Source organism: Aotus nancymaae, unplaced genomic scaffold, assembly GCF_030222135.1.
Source record: "Aotus nancymaae isolate 86718 unplaced genomic scaffold, 86718_ANA_hifiasm-v0.15.2.pri h1tg000011l, whole genome shotgun sequence".
In the NCBI taxonomy this organism is placed as follows: Eukaryota; Metazoa; Chordata; class Mammalia; order Primates; family Aotidae; genus Aotus; species Aotus nancymaae.
Genome location: NW_026988422.1, coordinates 53,762,182 through 53,784,878, shown reverse-complemented (window position 1 = coordinate 53,784,878; position 22,697 = coordinate 53,762,182). Strand labels below are relative to the sequence as shown.

General features: G+C 46.0%; 1 protein-coding gene across 4 annotated transcripts in view; it reads right to left on the bottom strand.

Moving 5' to 3' along the window:
• The window catches only part of SMOC1 (SPARC related modular calcium binding 1), a 149,289-nt gene that overhangs the window by 47,274 nt on the left and 79,318 nt on the right, over positions 1-22,697 (bottom strand). For all 4 annotated transcript variants that reach the window (XM_021675051.2, XM_064374986.1, XM_021675049.2 and 1 more), the window contains exons 4-5: positions 10,722-10,821; positions 8,570-8,617 (exon numbers count right to left, since the gene is read on the bottom strand). In XM_021675051.2, the coding sequence (XP_021530726.2) occupies positions 8,570-8,617; positions 10,722-10,821 (148 nt within the window). The remainder of the gene's footprint in view (positions 1-8,569; positions 8,618-10,721; positions 10,822-22,697) is intronic.

The window sequence follows — 22,697 nt, the reverse complement described above, 5'->3', positions numbered from 1 at the left end:
AATAAAATAGAACAAGTATAACAACATACTTTTATAAAAGTTATGTGAATATCATCTCTCTCTCTCTCTCTCTCTCTCAAAATATCTAATTGTACTGTACTCATCCTTCTTCATTTTGCAATCTATCCACTTGATAACAGAGGTGGCCCCAAGTGACAGGAAGGGTATGCTGGACAAAGTTATGATTCACATCCCAGGTGGGAGGGAGCAGGACAGTGCAAGATTGCATCACACTACTCAGAATGGCTCACTTAAATTTGCAAATTTTTTTTTTTTTGAGACAGAGTCTCTCTGTCGCCAGGCTGGAGTACAGTGCTGCGATCTCGGCTCACTGCAACCTCTGCCTCCCAGGTTCAAGCGATTCTCCTGCCTCAGCCTCCCTAGTAGCCGGGACTACAGGTGCATGTCACCACGCCCAGCTAGTTTTTGTAGTTTTAGTAGAGATGGAGTTTCACCATGTTGGTCAGGATGGTCTCGATCTCTTGACCTCGTGATCCGCCCACCTCAGCCTCCTAAAGTGTTGGGATTACAGGTGTGAGCCACCGCACCCGGTCACAGATCGTTTATTTGGGAAATTTTCCATTGAATATTTGCAGACCATGGTTGACCATGGGTAGGGCAGTACTGCTGTCCCACAGTTTTTTTCACCCACTAAAGGACGTTTGGTTTTTTTCTACTTTCAGCTATTACAGATAAAGCTACTTCTTGCTCCGGTGCAGGTTTTCTTGTGTGGCCATACATTTTCATTTCTCTGGAATAAATGTTCAGGAGTGCAACCGCTAGATTATATGGTAAATGCATATTTAGTTGTTTTTCAGAAACTTCCAAAGTGTTTTTCCAGCGTGGCTGTACCATGTTACATTCTTGCCAGCAATATATAAGAGGTCCAGTTTCTCAGCAGCCTCACTATCATTTGGTGTTGGCACTACTTTTTTTTTTTTTTTTTAGCTCTCCTAATAAACATGTAGTGACATCCTGCCATGGAGTTATTTCGCATTTCCTGTGGCTAATGATGCCGAGCCTCTTCTTGTGTGCGTTTTTGCCTTCTGTTGGTCTGCCTGGGTGAAATGTCTATTTGAGCATTTGGCCATTTTCTTTTCTTTCTTTCTTTCTTCCTTTTTTTTTTTTTTTTTTTTGAGACAGGGTCTCACTGTCACCCAGGTTGGAGTGATGATCCTGCCAACTGCAACCTCCACCTCCCAGGTTCAAGCGATTCTTCTGCTCAGCTTCCCGAGTAGCTGGGATTCCAGGTGTGCACCACCATGCCCAGCTAATTTTTGTTTTTTGTTTGTTTGTTTGAAACAGAGTCTCACTCTGTCACCCAGGATGGAGTGAAGTGGTGCGATCTTGGCTCACTGCAACCTCCACCTCCAGGGTTCAAGCGATTTTCTTGCCTCAGCCTCCTGAGTAGCTGGGATTATAGGCACATGCCACCACACTCAGCTAATTTTTGTATTTTTTTTTTTAATATTTAGTATTTAGAGTTGGGGTTTCACCATGTTGGCTAGGCTTGTCTTAAACCCCTGGCCTCAAGTGATTCGTCCACCTCAGCCTCCCGAAGTGCTGGGATTACAGGTGTGGGCCACCGTGCCAGAGTTCCATTTTCTAATTAAACTGTGTTTTAATTGCTGAGCTTTAAGAGTTTATATATTCTAGATATGAGTCCTATGTTGGATATATAGTTTGTAAATATTTTTCCCAGGCTGTTGGTTCTTTTTTTAATTATCTAACAGCATTTTCTGCAGAGTAAATTTTAAAGTTCAATTTATATATATTACTTTATCTTTTAGATCATGCTTTTGGTGGTGAAGATTTTCTTTTGTTTTCTTCTAAAAGTTTTTATAGCTTCACATTTTACATTTAAGTCTATGATCCTTTCGAATTAATTTTTGGATCAGGTCTGAGGTTTAGGTTGAGGCTTTGGGGTTGATTTGTTGATTTTGTTTGTTTAGTCTGTGGATCCAATTGTAGAGCACCATTTGTTTGTGGGTCGTTTCTGAGTCCTCTATTCTGTTCCATTGATTTATACGTCTGTTCCTCCACAAATACCACACTGTCTTTAGAACTCTAGCTTTATACATCTTAAAATCAGGTTAAATGGGCCGGGTGCAGTGATTCAGGCCAGGTGCGGTGGCTCATGCCTGTAATCCCAGCATTCTGGGAGGCCAAGGCGGGCAAATCACCTGAGATCGGGAGTTCAAGACCAGCCTGACCAACATAGAGAAACCCTGTCTCTATTAAAAATACAAAAAATTAGATAGGCGTGGTGGTGCATGCCTATAATCACAGCTACTCAGGAGGCTGAGGCAGGACAATTGCTTGAACCTGGGAGGCGGAGATTGCAGTGAGCCAAGGCCCCGCCATTACACTCCAGCCTGGGCAACAAGAGTAAAACTCTTGTCTCAAAAAAAAAAAAAAAAAAAATCAGGTAAAATGATTCCTCCCACTTTTTCTTTTTAAAAATTGTTTCAGCGATTCTAGTTCCATTGCCTTTGGTAGAAATTTAAGAATAAGCAGCCCTTGAATCTCACATCTTTCTTTCTGCAGCTACAGGATCGGTGCAATGGTACCTGAGAGCAACAGTTCCTCGGCCTTCACCACATGAGCTCTGTGACCCTCCGAGCTGGAGACAAGGGGTCAGAGGCAGGCCCAAGGCCTGTCCACCTGTGTGCCCATATCCCTGCCTCTCTCTAAGCTGCTGTGCCACACTGGAACTTACGCAGGGAGCAGAGCAAACAAACATATTCTCATTAGCTTGACCAGCTCTGAGCCCTCTCTCCTGGACTTCAGGGGCCCCACAAAGGCACTAGTCAGAGGGCTCGGGATCCTGGCAGTGGGCTTTGCTCAGCTCAGGCAACCCCCTCCCAGGGGCTTTCCTTAGAGGCTCTGGCTACCTACCATGCAGGGCTATTTGGAGGGGCCACCTGCCTTCCCTCCCCCACAGATGTGGTAACTTCCCTGAGCTTACAGAAGCCCGTGGCTCCCCTGGGAGGCTTTTCCTCCACCTGACGACAAATAACCTCCATCATCAAAGGCTAAGAACCATTAGAATGTGAGCTCCATGAAGTGAGGCCTGGAATCTTACTGTCACACTCATCCCTGGGCCCTGAGTGACGATAACAAGCCTGACATTTAGTAAGTTCTCCAGTAAATATTTGCTGAGTAAAAGAACCAAGCCTAAAACATCGATGATTACTAATACCACCAGGGAGTCAAATGAATCTATGTCTAAGAGGCTTTTTCCAGATCCCTAAATCTTATTTTCTCTCCAATCCTTGGAGAGGAGGATATGGCAGGAAATCAAACTCTCAGTCTAGTGCTGTTCATGCGTAAACTTCTCTTCAGAGACCCTGGAAGATGGGCCAAAATGGAGGGGGTTGAGTAGATGGAGCCAAGTTGGCAGAGCAGTTAGCTGTGGGAAGGAAGGCGACGCGGTATATGTGTGAGCACACAAGCGCAAGCCTTCTGAAACTGACCTCTGCGAAGCTGGTATACGAACATTCCAGGCTTGGTGGAGGCGCCTCGGAGAACCATAAAGCAAAAGAGCTGCCTCCCTCCAGCTTGGAGCTGCTCAGGCACAGTTCTGTTTCAGCAGGCACAGAATCAGAGCAAATGCTTCTCCACCAGGAAAAGCCACGTGAGCAGACACCAACACGATGGAGGCTGCCAGCTGCCCATCTCCAACCAAACCCAGCCCAATGGCAATGCTAAGATATCAGCTACAGAATCAGCCTCCCACACCCCCGTGGGTGTTAGGGGAAGAGAAAAAAAGAGGTAGCAGGGAAGAAGTTTAAGTCGCGTGAGCAGGAGCGACGTTTCACATGTGGAATGTCCCTCGACAGTCAGCCCCACACGGCTCTGTCAGGCTCGGGGCAATGAAGCACCCCTCCTTCAGGTGTGCTAACACTGCCTGAGGGCTGAGGCTGGGGCCACACAGTCCCCTTCGTCTGGGATGTCTGCAGCCATTGCCCCTGTCCTAAGTCTGCCCCTCAGAGCTGCTACATCCATTGCTTGAGCGACAAGGTCTCCAAGTTGGCAACAACCTGTAGACCCAGATCTAAAAATAGAGACACAGACAGGGACCTTGGAGAAATAAATATGACTCACTCTTTACTTGGAGCACATACTATGGAACAGCCAGTGGGAGACTATTTTTTAACTCTGCAAATTAAAGGTGGGTTGGATTTTCGAAGTCCTGCCCCTCTTCGAGACTAGCTTGACAAATACAGAAGCCCTTGCAGAAAAGTTTAGCAGAGTTTGTGAGTGTTTTTATTTTTCTCTTACTTTCCTTAAACAACTAACTCTCAGACTTCTTATAGGGAAAAAAAGCAAACCACAGAAAATTCCTGGTGACCCTAAACTTTCATTTGCCATTTATCACAGCATCCCCCCACGGCCTCCGATGTTCTGGGCACTCAGAAGACAAAAGCTCCCAGAGAACTGCCAGAATCATTTCACAAGTCCTTTCCCATATTCTTTCATTTAATCACTCTTCACCACCACCCCCCTTCACCCCACCAGAGGCTAAGAACTACCCTTCTTGCTCCTCACAAGCAATGAAGGGCAGGGCCAGGCCCTGAACCTGTGTTCAGTTATCCTGGAAGCTCCTCAAATCACCTATGATAATCAGCATCAAGACCCCAAAAAGAGTCACATCAGAAAAATCCACAGGCCTTGGTACAGCTAGGTAAAGCCGCTGCAGGATAAGTTGCTCATCTCCAAAACCATTCTACTTCCCATCTACTTTCCTTTGGATGACTCCAGTGGAAACCAAAACTTTATCTCTACTTCCTCAGCCTTCAACTGTTTTAGCAGCACATTTTCAGCGCTAAAGGGGCTGTGTGGGGCCCTCTTCCTCTCTTCTGATATTCCTCTGTAGCATCCATAAAACACATGTGAATGCACGTGTGCACCGTCACACACACACACACACACACACGTCTCTCTTTAAGGGCCAGGACCAAAGGAGAAGAAGGGGAGGGGGCAGCCAGGGAGGGGGCAGCCAGGATGGGATTGCTCCAGATCAATGGATATTTGAAACTCAAACACATGGTCCAGGACCTATGCTGCACGTGTTAATTACCACACATGTGCCCATAAAGGAGTCCGTTAAACACAAGGGGCCCAAAGAACAGAGTGAGGAAAGGACATTCCAAGGGATTAAGTAAATAGTCTGAAGTTTTGACCCTACTCCCCTCCTGGAGCACGTGCATCTGGGTAAGATAACAATGCCTCCCCCTCCTTCCCCCACTTCTTCCCTGGGGCCCCACACCTGCAGACCCAGGAGCCACAGTCACCCAGGCCTCCTGTCTCGGGCCAAATGGCTGTGACCTGCTACCACCCAGCCTCTCTCCCTCCTCCCTTCCTCCTGCTATCTGTCTGGGCCTCCTCCCCCAGCCTCCTTCTGCTCTGCCTTTCTCCTCCTCTCCTTCAGAGAACTAATTCCTGGCTGGCAACCAGACTCTCTGTGGTCACACAATACATCTTTTCATTCCTTCCAGCCTGTGAGGGACAGCCGATCCCTCCCAGTCCAGTCAGTGGAGGATATCCGAAAAGGCAAGAGGCTAGGGAAAGAGAGGGCTGGGTCCTGTCCTTGCCCTGTCGTCCCCCACCACTCACGCCTCCAGACCTCTGGCCCCACCTCCTTTCTGGCCATACCCCTCACCCTGCAGAAAGGTGCAGACCTAGCACCTCTTTGCAGCAGGCCTCAGGAAAATGGATGCCTCCTAGGAGAACCCATGTGCAGGCACAAGCTCAGACAAGGGGCCTTTGTGTCTTCCCACCTGCTGCCCTCCAGAGCACATTCCATTCTTAAGTGGCAGCTGAAAGAGGAACCTTGGCTGGTCGACACAGGATATTACAAATGCCCTCTCGCACCCTGTCCCCATTCAAACTCCAGCTTTCTGTACAGGTGCGGCTTCAGGTGTGGCTTCCTACAGGTGGCGCAAACCTGCTCTTCACCGCACTCCCCAAAGCAGACAAAGAGAAGAGGATCCAAATCAGATCCTCCAAAGTACAGGGAAAGAGAGGCCACTGAAAAGAGTTTAAGAATTTAAGACTCCAGAGGAGAATGAGTGCTAGCATTCCCCACCAGGGCCTTGTCCTGACCTTTGCACCAAAGAGGAAGCCTCCGCAGAACCGTCTGGGAGGAAGGGACTCATCTAGGTCAAGAGAATAAAGAGCTTATCCCTCTGAGATGAGGCTTCAGATTCTACCCCGCATTTCCTGCATCACCCCTGGAGGAATCAGGCTCCTCTACTCTCTTTTGGCTCTGGAAGCTGATCCTAGGGCTAAAAAGGAACAAAAGGTACTCATTTCTTGACTGTAAAAGGAAACGAAGGGTGCTCACTGTTGACTGTAAACTGACATCCCCAGCCACCACCACTCCAACTCCAACTCTTCCAGCTTGACCAGTGAGAGCCTGGGATGACCCTGAATCTGTCTCTCATTGTTATCCACAGGGTGCAAAGCCACATCCACCTGGAAAGCATTTCTTTGTCCAGTTTAAGAACCAAAATCCCATGGGTGGCAGCTGTGTAGTGCGTGTGCTTTATTCAGCATCATACACTCAGCCCCCTTTGGAGGAGGGGAATCTGGGTGGTCAGTTTTGCATGATTGCCAATTTCTCTTTCCTACCACCAGGACATTATGCCCAGGAATGAAGGTGATGTTCCTGAAGACTTCTACTGCGACAAGCAAAACTAAAAACAGTGCATGCCTGCAGACCCAGCTACCTGGGAGGCTAAGGTGGGAGGATTGCTTGAACCCAGTAGTTTGAGGCACGCCTAGGCAACATATTGAAATCTTGTCTCTAAAAAATAAAAACTAAAAATGCTCTGCTAGAAACACACACACACACACACACACACACACACACAATCTAAAAAATAAAAATTAAAAATGCTCTGCTAGAAACACACACACACACAATAGAACACCCGAAATCATCTTCCTTTTCCAATCCCAGTAAACACACACCTCTCACAGCGCTGGTGATTTCGGGTCTTTGTAGATTCTCTCCCCACTTTCCCACCCGGGAGGGAACCACTCACACTGTGGTAGTCTCCTTATGTCCTGGGAAGGACCCGAAAAAGCACTTGCTCCCTTTTTCCAACCACTTTGTCATTTTTAGCCAAGGGGAAAAGTAACAGCCCATCTGGCTCATTGGTCCCTGTTTTCTGGTGGGTAGTAGTATCACTAGTTCCACTTCCACATCTTCTTGGAGCACCTGCATTTGGGGGCAGCAAGTTCTCCAGATTCTTATCTCCTGCATTCAGAGTGGGCGACTTCGCCTCTTCTTCCCATCCCATGGCATAAGCACCTGAGGCAGGGCCCAGGGCTTTACCTGGTCTCCCTGCAACTGTATGTGCAGGACCGGCCTGTGAACTTCACAGTGACCCCCAGCAAGCCCAACGCTCCACGTGGACCCTGATGAGCATGTAGTCTCCAAGGCCCAGATGCAGGTGGGAAGCATCAAACTCAGCCTGAGATGGGAGTCCTGAAGAGGCTGCACATAAGACAAAATGCACACCTGCTTTCCGTTCAGCTACCGGCTCTGTGCGAATGCTGTCCTGGAGGTCAGTGGCAGTAAATCTTAAGCCTCCAACTGTCTTCCATGCTAAAAACCATGGTCAGCATATTCCAGGGACCTATTTCTCATGTTGGCTGGTCCAATAAACAGCACTCAGACAGATGCCAGCTACGTAATTTGTGGGGCCCAGTGTAAAGTAAAAATGTAGGGCCCTTTATTCAAAAAGCAGGTAAAAGTGCCATTACAGGCACTGAAATACAAGGTACTTTCTATTTTAAAAGCTTTGTCCTCTCTTTCATAGTCTCTCTCTCTCTTACCTTGTCATGCTGTTATTTTAATTAGCTACTTATTATTGTCCCAGGTAAAGAAAAATTAAAATTTTAAGCATGCTATGGAAGCCACAAAGTACACCTCACAAAAGCTTTGTGCGAATGGGGTGACGAGGTTCAGTAGACACTCATATGACATGTCTCTCCCCTACTCGTGCATCTTCATTGACCCATCAGATTCAAAGACAAAATTATTCAGAATTTCACGATAACAACTGCACAGGTCGCATGCCCACAAAGCCAGCCTTGCCTTAGTGAAGAGAATCTGGATGTGCTGGGACAATTATGAAGGAGAATCAGAGAGGTGGGAAAATACCCAAATGTGTTTACAAAACAAGAGAGCCAAGGGCGGACTTGAGCACCCTACCTTCCTCATCCTCTCTGGTTTAATGCTGGCTACGCTGGCAGTTGATTGACTGAGCTCCCCTGGGAACCAAGATTCCCAGGGCTCACTTTCTAAAGGCGGTTCTCAGCTCTGGGCTCTACACTCACTCACCTTCCTCAGGAATTCTGGGAGCTTGGTCTCCATCACTGTATGAGCCTTACTTACCTCGGGTGCTTCGGAGAGGAAACACGGAATAAGAACGGAGACGATGTTCTACAGGACACCTTAGGCTTTCATCCCAGGCTCCTTCTATCTCATCTAAGAAATCCTGCTTGGGTCATCTTTGGAAGCAAACGTTCAGATAAAGCACAAAACTCCACTCACCTTTCCTTCCTGAGTTACCCTGGCTCAAGGGCTTGTCGGTCACTGAACCTTGAGTGAGAGGGGAAACAAAAACAGCCACTCAGAATGCATCGTGGTTGGTTTCTTTCAAAGAGTTGGCAAAACCTGATGTTATGAGCATATGGTCATGTATATATGTATTGTATACACATGTAAGGATATTATATACAATGTGAGTACATATACACATGTTGAGTGGGGTTTGTTTAACATCAATGTCACTGATAACCCAGCACTGTTGAGATGAATTATGATTTCCAGGTTCCCTGGTAACAGTCTTGACCACATTTTTACAAAATTCCACGTTCATATAAACTCCCCTATTGAACATTCCAGTATCTTCCCCTCACCTTTACTCCCCCAGCTCCCCAGCTTCTCACCAGTTCCATGTTCGGAGCCATACTCAGTCAGCAAGGCCAACTGAAAAGAAACTCCCTTTTACTGCTAAGGCAATGATTGACATCCCTTGCTGGTTAGGACAGGAAATCAGCAATTTTCCATCTGCATTAAGTAGAAAATTGTTGGCCCAATTGTACTGAATGGGCCAAAATAGTCTAAGGCATGGAAACAATTTTCTAGAACACAGCCCGTTCCTCCAGGAACGGGTAGTAGGTATGTTTGCCCAAGCATTTGCCCCGCAAATACTAGGGTGCTCTGTGCACCCCCTCCTCCAGTCCTCACCCTGTGGCACCTGTCTTCTGCATGAGGTCCAGCCTCACATAGGCAGGGTACACCCAGTGCATCCACCGAAGGGCATCTGTGGAGTCCCATCAAAAGAAAAAAATCTATTTCCCTAATCCATGTCATTCCCCTTCTCCATATACCAGTTTTAGGAGAACTCAAATATATTATCCTGCATGGCTTGTTTCTAGTCGTTTGTTTGCTTTAAATGAAACTTTCCAGGTCATTTGAAAGGAGGGCTAATTCCTGTACCTCCCTACCCCAACCCCAATTAAGGTTTCTAGTTTCCATGTAAACCACAAATAAAGTAAACTTCCCTTTTCGACCTGCAAATTTGGGTTTCCTGATATAGATTCTTAGAGCCCTTTCCACTTTCTTTTTTCCTTCATATAACAGAGCAAGTAAAAAAAGCTGTGATAGCAAGACTATTAGCCTTTGGAATTTCTCATAGGTTTTAGAATAATGTTTAATACTTTGTTTGCACTTAAAATGAAAAATAAGTAAATCAATAAAACCCTATGCACAAAGATATGAAGAAATACAAATCAGCTGATGGGTGGGACAGGCTTTTTTGAGAGATCTGAGCCACACAGTGACTTAAGGGAGTGACTCAGAGTCCTTTACCATCTGAATGGAGGTGGACACTGTAGGGCTTGTAAAAATCCCTAATCCACAATCCCATGAAATGGACTTAAGCACAATTTCTCTGTGTTTATAAAGTTGGGAATAGGAAGGACTTAATTTTTGCTATGGATTAACCCAGTGGATCACTATAAAGCAGTAGTTTTCTAACTTGTCTGATCATCAGGATCACCTGAGAGACTTCATAAAAACAAGGACCTCAGGCCACTCTCCCGACCTCCTGGATCAGAATATACAAGGCGGAACCTCAATATCTGGGTTCTCTTTAATCTCCCAGACACTGCTGGTGATCAGTCAGATTTAAGGGCCACTGTTACTAAAATTTTCCATTTCTCTACATTACATTCTTCAGAGGTGGTGAGTATATAACACACAAGCCACTATTCTCCTCTCCTGCTTCCATGACAGACATCACTAACTGATAACCACAGCCTTTGATGCTGAGCTCCCATGTGGTCTCAAAATCCATCTCAATAAAGCACTTCAAGAGCCACTAGCAATCAGAATCAGCACACAAGCTAGTAACTTATATGCCAGGGCAGCTCTATGAAGTTACAGCCAGTGCTTAGAAGGAGAGCATTGAATCAAAAATCTAAACTCAAAATCAACAAATACACACACACGGCATACACTGTCATACCTTATCATCTGCTGACTCCTGAGCAAGCGTGTTAGAGTAGAATCCTCCCTGACCTAGAAAACGGTTCATCACCACCACCAACCTTCTACAGGGTCCCCCACAAGAAGCAGGAGACCAACCAATGGGTTTCTCTCCAACCCTTTTCATTCTTCCCGCCCCTCCCAACGGTACCTGAACATACAGGAGTCTTATTCTGCACAGAGGAGCCACTGATCGGCTTCCCATCCGGGGTGACACACCAGCAGTACCCAGTGTAAGTATGGCACTGCACCTGTTCAGGAAAGTGAAAAGGGAAGAAAACCGTAAGTCTCGGTTGCAACATCAAGACTCGTCTCCTAGCCCTTTCAAAGCATCACCCATGCAGCACTTTCCACCCCTCATCCCCACATCTGTCTCCAGAGTGTCTCTCGTGAGTAGTCCAGTCAGTGAACAGCACTGCGTACATGTTTGCTGTGGGACTCCCATGCAAAGCACAGCAATTTACCTGCTTCTTTCTTATTCCTCTTCACACTTAATATCTGGCATCATACTGTGTTTTTCCTCTACATTTGTTTTCCCTAGCGCTGGCATACACTCCCATCCAATTGTAAAAAAATTTAACCACCACCCCCCACTTTTTTTGAGACACAATTTCACTCTGTCACCCAGGCTGGAGTGCAGTGGCACAATTTCAACTCACTGAAACCTCTGCCTCCTGGGTTCAAGCGATTCTCCTGCCTCAGCCTCCCAAGTAGATTGGATTACAAGCATGCGCCACCACACCTGGCTAATTTTTGTATTTTTAGTAGAGACAGTTTTCGCCATGTTAGCCAGGCTGGTCTCAAACTCCTCACCTCAAGTGATCTGCCTGCCTCAGCCTCCCAAAGTGCCGGAATTACAGGAGTGAGTTATCGCGCTGGCCAAAAATGCTAACCCTTGAACAATTTGGCAAGTACAAGCTGGAATGTTGCCATTGCAGATTGATATGACGCTTCTTTAACAAGCAGAGACAATTGGTAAGCCTTTCTTCTTTGTCTAGCTTTTCCCAGCATCCATTCATAGATCAGCTTGTCTATTGATCTTGTGGCTCTCTTGAGATGAGGGCACACATGATGGGGTTAAGCCAAGGGCGAAACCTGCAGGTTTTATTTCTAGATGCCCCGCTGCACCACTGTGTGATCTTCCTCAAGCCTCCAAGATCAGATCTGCCTGCCTGGGAATAGCAAAAAGAAATAAGCCTTTTTGCATCCTTCAGGAGAGCTCTTCTTCCTCTTCCAGTAGCTGTCATCCTACCCAGTACCTCCTGCCCCACCCCACTATCCTTTTCCCATCTGCTTTCTATCTGGAGTTCCTAAACACACATTGAGACCTACTTCCCTGCTTAGAATCCTTCAGTGATTCACCTTGGGATCTAGGGTAGAGATTAAACTCATTGGCATGCACTCGAGGTCCTCCGTAACCTGTCCCATCTATCCTTGCAGCGTCATTTCATGCCCATGTCTCGGCACACACCCTTCACTCTGGCCACAGAACCCTCTGATGCCCCTGAACACATTCGAGTTTCTCCTAATTCTGAGGATTTGTTTGTTCCAACTATTCCATTTGTCTGGAATGCCCTTCTCCAACCCATCTCCCACCCACTCCTAATCCCTCGCATTCCCCTCCTCCTTTGTGACACATCTCCTCAAAGCAGTCCCGGCCTCCCCTGCCTCCTTCCTCTGATCCTCCACACACCCTGGGGCCCCCAAATTCAGAGCCCTTATCTCTGTGAGCTCTAGCTGTTGATTCAATCAGTCCATTCCCTCCTCTCAAGACTGTGACCTCAGAGACTGCATGCTAGTTATGTCTACATTCCCAGAATCTAACATAATGCCTGACACTCATTGTAGGTGATTGATGGGTTGAATAAAGGCATCCATTATCATATTTCCTCAATTCTTGGTCTCCATCAATTCTAAAAATGCAATGTCAATTTAAACAGCCCCACTATATTAAATGTAGATCTCAATTACAGGATGTGTGCCAATTGCAAAGATATTAAAGTGTGAAGAAAATGTGCCTCTTGAAATCAAGGACATATTGGAATCAAGGCTAGACAGTAATAGCATACAAATTGAGTGGTGAGGGATGGAAGGGAGCAGTGAGAGGAGAGATCTGACAGCCTGGGTGAAATCCAAAAGTTATCACAAAGGCAGAAAAACTAGAGAAAGGTTTCTGCTCTCATGTGGGTACCAAACGCCGCCATTCCCCCAAGACAAATTGTTTCACTATGGACCTACCAACAGAAATCAAGGATAAGACCAGACAGGGGGACCTTTGTTCCTACCAGGGAGGCACATGCTGCATAAATGAGGCATTTCCCGCAGCTCCTGCAGCTGACAGCCTGCTCAGGTGTCTGATCAATGCCTTTACCCCAGTACCATGTCCCACGCCCACTTCATCTCATGGCCATGGCTGCTACCCAAGATGCTCATCTAAGAGCATATCTTGGGGTCGGGTCAATGCCACTTTCTGAGGAGCCTTAATGGTGGAATGAAAAAAATCCAGACAGACCTGGATTTGAATCCTGGTCCAGCCAGTTATGAACGAGACACATCACTCAGCTCTTTGAGCCCCATAACAATGTCAAACCTGAAATTAAGGAAGTCCAGTGTTTGGCACCTAGCAAAGGCTGGATATGGACTGGCTGTGGTAAGGATTGCTCTCAGCTGTGCCAGAAACACCTGGCAAGCTGGCCTTTTCAAAGGCCAGATCTACTCTAGTAACCTCACAGCCTTGGGTGGGAAATGCTGCTGGAAACGTGGAGTTGATCCCTGCAGATTCCATCCACCCTACAGGGGATATTTCCTAGCAACAGTTCCTTGCCAGTGGCAGCAATTTAATGGAGCCTGGCTGGCTGCTTTCTCCTCCTTGGCCAATAATCACCTCTGGGGAAACCTGTTTCAGGGGCTCAGTGGCCATGCTGACTCACTCCCAGGGCCCTTGACTCCCATGCCGAGACAGGCCTCTGTCTGCATGAGGACTGTGCCCCCAGGTCCATCGCCGAGGCCGTGCCTCTAGCCCGGTGCTGCACTGCAGGAGCCGGAAGCTACAGTCAAGCAGGCTGCAGAGAACCGGCTGGTTCAAAACCTCCTCTCATGTACACACAGAGTTCCAGCCAAGGCTGCTGGGGACAGAAGCAAATGAATGAGTAAGAGGCTAGGCCCAAAGCTTTGTTTCTGGTGATACAATCTGACCTCTGAGCTCAGAGGGTCCCAGGGGCCACATTCTCCCTGAGTGTGCCCATTGTATCCCAGCAGGCACATGAACACTGTCTCCCACCCCCCGCAGCTGGCCCAGAGGCCCAAACACAGCTCCTTTCTCCCCAGGGCCCTCAGCATTTTCCTCGGTACAGGCTCCAAAGAACAGAGCCCAGATTACAAAATCCCAGGCTGGGAGCTCCTTCCAAGCCCTATAAAACTGAAATCCAATGAGGAATGGTTGCCATGTGCCTGTGAGGGCTGTGAGGTACACAACCATGGGCACACCTGCCGCAGGTGTGCTGAGGGGGTGGGGACAGCCATGGGTGAAAGGCACAGAAGACCTGAGTAAGGTCTCAGATGCAGGAGCTGAGGGAAGTGGCCTAGTGAAAGCTCTTCCTGAAGGAGCCCTGAGTGAATCAGCCCATGATTCCACAATGAGAAGTTGTTTCTAAGCTGTCTAGGGAGTTTTCAAGATGACTTCCTGCAGAAAAAGAAGTTGCATGGAGACAGTCTGCAGCCAGCCTTCTAGCACATCCCAGCTCCACCACTTAACTCCTTCTGCAGCCTTGAAAAGCTTCTTAATCACATTAAGCCTCAGCCTATCTGCATCTTTTTAAAAAGGGAAGATAATCATGATAATAATGCCTATCTTCACTGTTAAGAGAATTAAAGTTGATCATGTAAATAAAGCACTTAGCTCACAGGGTAGGCGCCCAGTTAACTTTTGTCTATTTATTTTTATTATCATTGTGTTATATTTTGGCAAACTATCTGTACACTCAAAAAGGCCAGAGCCAGATTATCTGATAAGGACAAAAGAACATCCTATTCTGAGCAGCCTGAGGGGAAGGGGCAGTCTAAAGTCAGCAAAATGTTAGAAAAGGTTTGAGTGGAGGAAAGAGATGTTTGTTTTCATATAGAAATAGTTATATTGCCCACAGAGGAGAGAAACAATGTTTCTTGGAGAAAAGCAATCAGGGTATAAATTCTTTAGAATTGATGGTTTCTATATATATGACCAAGATGTAAACTCTACCTGGCTTAGCTTCTTCCCTTGCAAATTTATCCTTTTAAATTAATAAGCAATACCCTTCCTTTTCTGTAAGAGCCTCAAGTTGGTCAACTCTCAGACTTAATGTATGGGCCAAGAGAATCCATGAGGAAATTGGCCATTCCAAATACCTTTCTGTGCAGTTCTCAAAACTCAGGGGTGTCCTGGCCCAAAAGGACAGATACAAACAGTGAAATCTGCTCCTGTCCCACTCTGAGGCATCCTAGGAAGGCTGAAGTGTCAACAGATGGCTCTTCCTTAAGGGACAAAAGTGTTTACTCATCAACCTAAGTGAGGTTACCTTCTGCTTATATTGTAACTGTACTGTAGAATGTAACTGGGGGGTGGGGCCCAGTGCAGTGGCTCATGCCTATAATCCAGGGGGAGGCCAAGGCAGGCAGGTTGCTGGAGATCAGGAGTTCGAGACCAGCCTGGCCAACATGGTGAAACTCTGTCTCTACTAAAACTACAAAAATTAGCAGGCATGATGGCAGATGCCTATAATCCCAGCTACTCAGGACACCGAGGCAGGAGAATTGCTTGAACCCAGGAGGTGGAGGTTGCAGTGAGCTGAGAATGAGCTACTACATTCTAGTCTGGGCTTTGATAAAGTGAGACTCTGTCTGAAAAAAAAAAAAAAGATTACAACTGAGGGTCCCAAAGGTCCTTTAAGGCAGTGTGTTCCTAGATAAGTAAGTTTCACCTCTGACTCATACACTTTAATATTTTTGGCAAGAGGCCCTTTACATAAACAGCCTAGTGGTATATTTCAGACCAACCTCCATCCAAATAAAGACAGATCTGAAATTATTTTAAGTCTGCTAATCAACATTAACCCAAATTCTGAACCCCTGGAAAGATGTGGGAGACTAGCACTCCCAACAAAGCAGGTGAGTGAATGATGAGCAGAGAAAACATCAGCTCCTGGGGGTAGAGCAAGCCAGGGAGCTAACGGGAAGAAAGCACAGAGAGAAACAGAGCCGACAGATGAAGGACACGTGCAGACAACTATCGCCCGCAGGTGCTGTGTCCAACGCGGAAAATACTACCTACCAAGGCCTATGCATTATCCCACTTGGGCCTCAAACCCACTCTGTGTGCAAATCTTTAATAAGAGAGGTACAAGAGCAGAAGTTATTTATTCAAAGGTCATAACGAGTTAATAACAGCACAGGACACTGGAATCCCAGTATCTAAGCAATCATAAAATTTCGGAACTGATGAGCTGGAAAAAGCCTAAGAGGTCACCAGTCTAACCCAAACACTTCACAAATGAGGAAACTGAGGCCCAGAGACAGAGAAGTGGTTGACCCCCAGTACCTTGTCTTGGCAGCTGGAAAGCTCTCAGACCTCCAAGGGAGGAAGAGACAAGAAGTGGCCGCAAGTGCTGATGTCTAAGGGAGCTGACTGAGTCTCTTTGGGCCTTGTAATTTTCTGGAAAATAGAACTCTTTGGGGCAAGTTAATATGCCCATCAGGGTGGCAGCTGGAAGAGAGTCTTTTGCTCCTGTTTCAATGAGAGGCCTTTCCTGGAGTAGCATAGGGGCCCCCACCTGTTGCCGGCTGCCCTGCTTCCCCTGGGATGTTCTCTGGGGGGTTCGATGGCAGGAGTGAGGCCTCATCTCCCAGAGTCGCTTCTCTGTTGCTTGTTCTTTCACTCTCCTTCCTACCAGACACCCCAGCTTCCCTAGGAAACTAGAGAGGAAACCAGTCTCTCTGCGTGTGCCCACTTTCTACTCTTTTCTCCAGAAATGTGAGGCTGCTGTTCTCTCCACTTTGATACACTGAGGAATGAAAGCCGCCGGTGCTCTGTGAGGTGCAAATAGAAGTAATGAGGGATAAAGGTGTCCTCTGGCCAAATAACTATGGGTCAGACAAATATTGGGCTAAACAAAGTTAAACGATTTCTTTACCGCAGAACCTCTCCTAGCTTTACACCAATTAATGGTTTATCCCTAAGAGGAAGACACCATTTGCAGCAGTTCCTAAACTTATTAAACCAGGGGACTGATATAGTTTGGATGCGTGTCCCCACCCAAATCTCACAGTGAAATATAATTCCCAATGTTGGAGGTGGGCCTGGTGGGAGGTGACTGGATCATAGGGGTGGGTTTCTCATAAATGTTTAGCACCATCCCCTTTGTTCTCATGATAGTGAGTGAGTTCTTGTGAGATCTGGTCATTTAAAAGTGTGTGGCACGTGCCCTCCCTCTCTCCTCCTCCTGCTCTGGTCATGTGACTTGCCTGCTTCCCCTTCACCTTCCACCATGATTGTAAGTTTCCTGAGGCCTTTCCAGAAGCTGAGTAGACACCAGCATCATTGCTAGCTTCCTACACAGCCTGCAGAACCATGAGCCAATTAAATCTCTTTTCTTTATAAATTACCCAGTCTCAGGTATTTCTTTACAGCAATGCCAGAATGGACAAATACAAGGACCCTCCCCTAACTTTTCATTGAGGAACATTGGGCAGGACTAGTGTTCTCTGAAACACACTTGGGATGTGGGAAAAGGCAGTAAAATGAACTGCAAGGCCTTGCTGTATTTCTGCACTTTGCTCATCCTACTTTCTTACAGTCTAGATATCAGGTTCTCAGTTCACTATGCTTGAAATAATTTCCTTCTGGCAACAACCCCTCCTCTCTTTTTGTAATGTTTTCTCATGCTATGTATTTGCTAAGAAATCCATCCCGAATTGCCTCGGAACTTCAGGGATAACTGTGATCCCATGGAAGGCACAGTGCCTTCTCACCCGGTGGCTTAATTTCTGTCCATTCTTCTCTTTGTGCTTCTTTTGTAAAATAGAAATCATGAACCATATGCAGTGGGACAGGCTTGATTCAGCATGCCTGGTAGCAACTACAAAACATGTAATGAAAGGATCGCTGTCATGTATATGAACATTTCCTAGTGGAAAAAGGTTAAACTACAAGCAAAAGGCACGTGGGTATTTTTCTAGCCCTCTTTTGGCAGTGAGAGTAAGAGGCTGTTTCTTCTTTTTAATCTGCCCATTACTCGAAATCGATTAGCAGAGTTTTTGGATTAAGCTAATGCACAGTGAAATTTAAACACCTTGCTGTTGGTCCTACTGATGGCTTAATGTCACAGCAGTATTTTCAGCTGCCCTGTCTTCCTCTGGGCTGCATTCTCTATAGGATATCTGTGCAGTTGTGTTTCTCCATGGGTGCCATGGGCTCTGGCTGGAAGACCAATCACCTGAGATTGCCACTTATGTCCCCACCCCCAAGAACGTTTCTCTCCATCAGAAGCTGCTGGAGAACACTGTTTATTGGGTACATATGAGATTCACCTGGAGGGTTTATGAAAGCATTGCTGGACCTCACCCACAGAGCTTCTGCATTCACTGGGTCTGGAACCTTTGCATTTCTAACAGGTTCTCTGGTGATGCTCTTGCTGCTGGGTCCAGGGACCACACTTCAAGAGCCACTGTGTCAAAGGAAGCATCCCACCCCCTTTCTGGCATTTATCATGAAATACTTAAGAAACAAGTACTTTTCTAGGTGAGAATTTGGGGACAAGGGGCCTTGTGGCCCTATTTCTTTCCAAAGTTTTTATATTTCCAATGTTTTAATGACATGGCATTTTAATACATGAATCTAGTGATTGCAGTATCAAATCTTCTGGGTGATTTCACACGTGGACGAGAATTTGACTGCAGTGAGAATTTGGTTAAGCAGGAGAAAAGGAAGGGATGGTGTAATTCTTTTTGCCTGTGTAGCATGAGCTGTTCTTTCCTCAGTTTGGAATAGGTTATCACACAAATGTTCTCCTCATCTTCAGTAAGGTTTGGCTGAGAAGCAACAGGAGTAGAAGGGAAAACATGGTTTGGTAGACAAAAAGACCTGAGTGTAAATACCACCTCCACTACTAGCTGTGTGACTTCAGCAAAGTTACTTAACCTCTCTGAGCCTATCTATGAAATAGGGTTCACCACCTTGAAGATTATTAAGAAGCCAAAATGAGACAAGATATATAAGGCATCTAAAACAGTGTCAGATACAGGTCAGGCGCTCAGCACTTGCTGATTTTATCCTTTTCCCCTGCCCTTTTGCAGAGGATCTAGGCCAGGGATGTCCAATCTTTTGGCTTCCTTGGGCCACACTGAAAGAAGAATAATTGTCTTGGGCTACACATAAAATACACTAACACTAACGATAGCTGATGAGCTTTTTAAAAAATCTTTTAATATTTTAAGGTTTACAAATTTGTTTTGGGCCTCATTCAAAGCCACCCTGGGCTGCATGTGGCCTGCGGGCCGCAGGACGGACAAGCTTACTCTAGGCCATAGACTGAAGGCACTGCTGTTCTCGTTGGCTGTAGACATTGTCTCCCACTCTATGCCAAGTCTAGGGAGGACTGCCTATTGGGCAATGATGAATTTTTCCTTTAAGAGTATTTGCTTCATCTGCCAGAATTTAAGAGGAGATGCAGGAAAGGAAGATAATCCTTCAATTTCAAATCCTCTTAAATATGGGAGTCTTTGTCAACTGCATTTTTTATGAGTTGGTGTGATATGGCGTTAGTTAGGAGTGGTTTGTTTAGAACAAGAGATGGCCTTGTTCTTCCCCAGCCTGTTCATAACCACATCTGAAATCTTGTGTCCAGTTTGGGGAAGGATGCTTTCTAAGAAGGGCCCGGGCAAATCAGACTCAGAAGAAAGAGGCCAAGAGGAAAGATATATAAATCCCCATGAGATGGGAATAAGTGCTAGAACTAAGGATTTCTGCCGGGGGGAAATGAATTGTTGGCTAAAAGAGAAGATTTCACAAGGATATAATGGTGTCCATCTTCAAATCTTTCTGTGTATTCTATAATTCCCATACCTAGAACTGAAGTCATCTATTGGAAGTTATATGAAGACAGCTCTCAAGTCAACGTAAAGAGAACTTTGCAACAAAATTGTCCCAAAATGCATTATGGATTTTGTTACTGTGGGAATAAGCTTCCTATCTCTGAGAGCAATTGAGCAGAAGGTGGAAGACTACTTGGGGAGAGATTATAAGTGGAACCTGAGCCCTAGATTGGAGTGGGGTAGGAAGAGGAAGGAGAAGATAAACCAGTTATCTCTGAGGTCCCCTTTAATCCAGAAGGTAAATAATTCTACAACCCTGCTGTCAGGTGAACCTTTGCTCCGAAGAGTAGGGTGGAGATTCATAAACTAGTAATTGTCAGTGTTAAGACCACCATTCCAATTATATGGTGAAGAATATTTTTTGTATTTTCCAAAAAGTTTAAACAGCATTCCCCACAATGGATATATGAAGACATTTGGAAAACCCGAGTGTTAGGGCTCCGGGGACCCCAGAAACTTCACTGTCTTCACTCCTATTCCTCTGTCTGGTGCCTAGAATGGGCCAGGCTTTGTAAACAGCAAATACGATACCTCTTGTTCCTTGACTTTTATTTCTATCCTGGGGGGAAAGTATCCAATATATTTTTATGTTTAAAAAAATACCTAATAAGAAAGTCCCTCATAAACAGGAGCTTTTATTCAGATTAGAACTGTGAGAAAGCTGGCTGGTGGGGAGGACAAAGGTGGCCTGCAGGAGTGGAGCCTTCTCTTGCGTCTCATGTCTGACTTCACTTTTAATACAACTTTCCTGTCTTCACACCTCCCACCTGAGTTCCTATTATCCTTCCCTATTTTGACATGGAAAAAAATTCTGATCCCTTCAATTTTGCAGAAGAATTTAGTTGACTGACATGTCGAGTCACCTCCCAGAATGTTACGTACACTCACAGTGCAGTGGCAAAAGCCCTAAATGTGTGTATTAATGGCTCTGCCTGGAAGTTTCCTGAGTAAGTATCTGTTGTGGGCCTACTGTGTGCCTTGTCACCTGATTGGACATTAGCTCCTGCCTCATAAAATCCTAAAAAGTGGCATTTTCCTCCTCAGAGATCAATCGAACCCCCTTCCCAATGTAGGAGCAGTCCCTCCGACCCCCATGGCACTGCTGATGGATGTCCACTTGGTCTCTGCTTGTCCACTCTAAGGGATAGGAAGTTAAATCCTCTTTGAGTCAGAAATTCTGTCTGTGGACTACTCTACCTGCCAAAAGTTCTTCCCTATTTTAAGTCAGAATCCTCGTCTTTAAATACTGTACTCAGTGATCCTGGGTCAGCTCTGTGAGACTACACATAAAATGCTATTATCATTCACAGACAAAAGTTTGTATCTGGCTCTCAGGTATCCCTTTGGTCATCTTTTTTGAATTATTCTTATTATTTTGAGACGGAGTCTTGCTGGAGTGCAGTGGCACAATCTCAGCTCATTGCAACCTCCGCCTCCAAGGTTCAAGTGATTCTCCTGCCTCAGCCTCCCAAGTAGCTGGGACTACAGGTGCATGCCACTAAGCCCAACTAATTTTTATTTTTTATTTTTTATTTTTAGTAGAGACGGGGTTTCACCATGTTGGCCAGGCTGGTCTCGAACTCCTGATTTTAGGTGATCTGCCCACCTCGGCCTTCCAAAGTGCTGGGATTACAGGCATGAGCCACTGCGCCCGGCCTGGTTATCTTTTTATTCATCCTTTGGTTGTTATCTCTGGCTCCATTGGATGTTCTTCACATGACATTATTTCCCAACTTTACTCACCTGAGTCACCCTCCTGAATATGCCCTAGTTTGGCAACATCACTTTAAAAGATGGCAATGTCTCCTAGAAGGGCAGTGTGGAATCATGATTAGGATCAAGAACTCTGGAGCCAGGGTACTTGGGTTTGAATCCTGACTCTGCCACTTGCACACTGTGAGACCCTGGGCAAGCTACGCAGCTTCTCTGTGGTTCAGTTTCCTCATCGATAAAATGGGAATGTAATAGTGCTTGTAGTGAGGACTGAATAACCTAACACGTGTCAGGCAAATATAAAACAGCCTGGCACATTGCATGTAAGTTAAGAAAGTGGTGTTGTTGATGACGATGATTATTATCTAAAAAAGAATAGAAGAGAGAGTGACTGAAGCCTCCTATTACTGAGCCTCTCCTCTCCCACAGATAGCAGGAAAGCCAGAGCTGGAGGCTTCCATCTTTCACTCCCTCCCTCCCAAGTACACCGCTTTGCAGAAGAGCAGCTGCAGATACTGCCCAGAGCTCACTCATTTCATTTCCACAATAGACAAATTGTAGGGACAGAATCACCAAGGGCTACAGGGAGCTCGGATGCCCAGCTGGGAGTACCCAAACCTTGAACGCTTACTCCAAAGCAAATGATGCCAGCCAATCTAAGAGAGGACGAACAGTGGTCATTCAGCTAGAAAACAGCCATTGAAGAGCAGGACAGAGCAGAGAGTGGGATAGGCGAGTCCCCAGAGAACACAGTGGAGACAGTGTTCTGAGCACAAAGCACACTCCATCTGCCCTCATCTTATCACATGTCCTTGCACCTGATGGGTGATGGGGGCATGGGGACCAGTTCTCCCATTGAAGAGATAAGAGTAGAGGCTCCCACCACATGCAAGAGATTAGACCAGTCACTTCCCAGACAAGTCCTTCCTGCATATGAATGGGTCAGACCCTGCTCTTGCCATCATTTACAAAATTAAAAATTAAATTTCATAACTGCATAACTGATATTGTTTACTCACTGCAAATGATATGCCACCTTGACCTCCCACAGGAAGGCAAAAGTCGAGTCCCCTTGGGAAGCTGCACTCCAGCCTAGGTGACAGAGTGAGACCCTGTCTCAAAAAAAAAGAAAAAAAAACCCGAAGCTTTTGTCCCTCAAAAGAAATTATCAAGAAAGCAAAAAGACACCCCATAGGATGGAAGGAAATATTTGTGAATATATATCTGATGAGTTTTGTATCTAATGACCATGGCTCATGCCTGTAATCCCAACACTGTGGGAGGCTGAGGC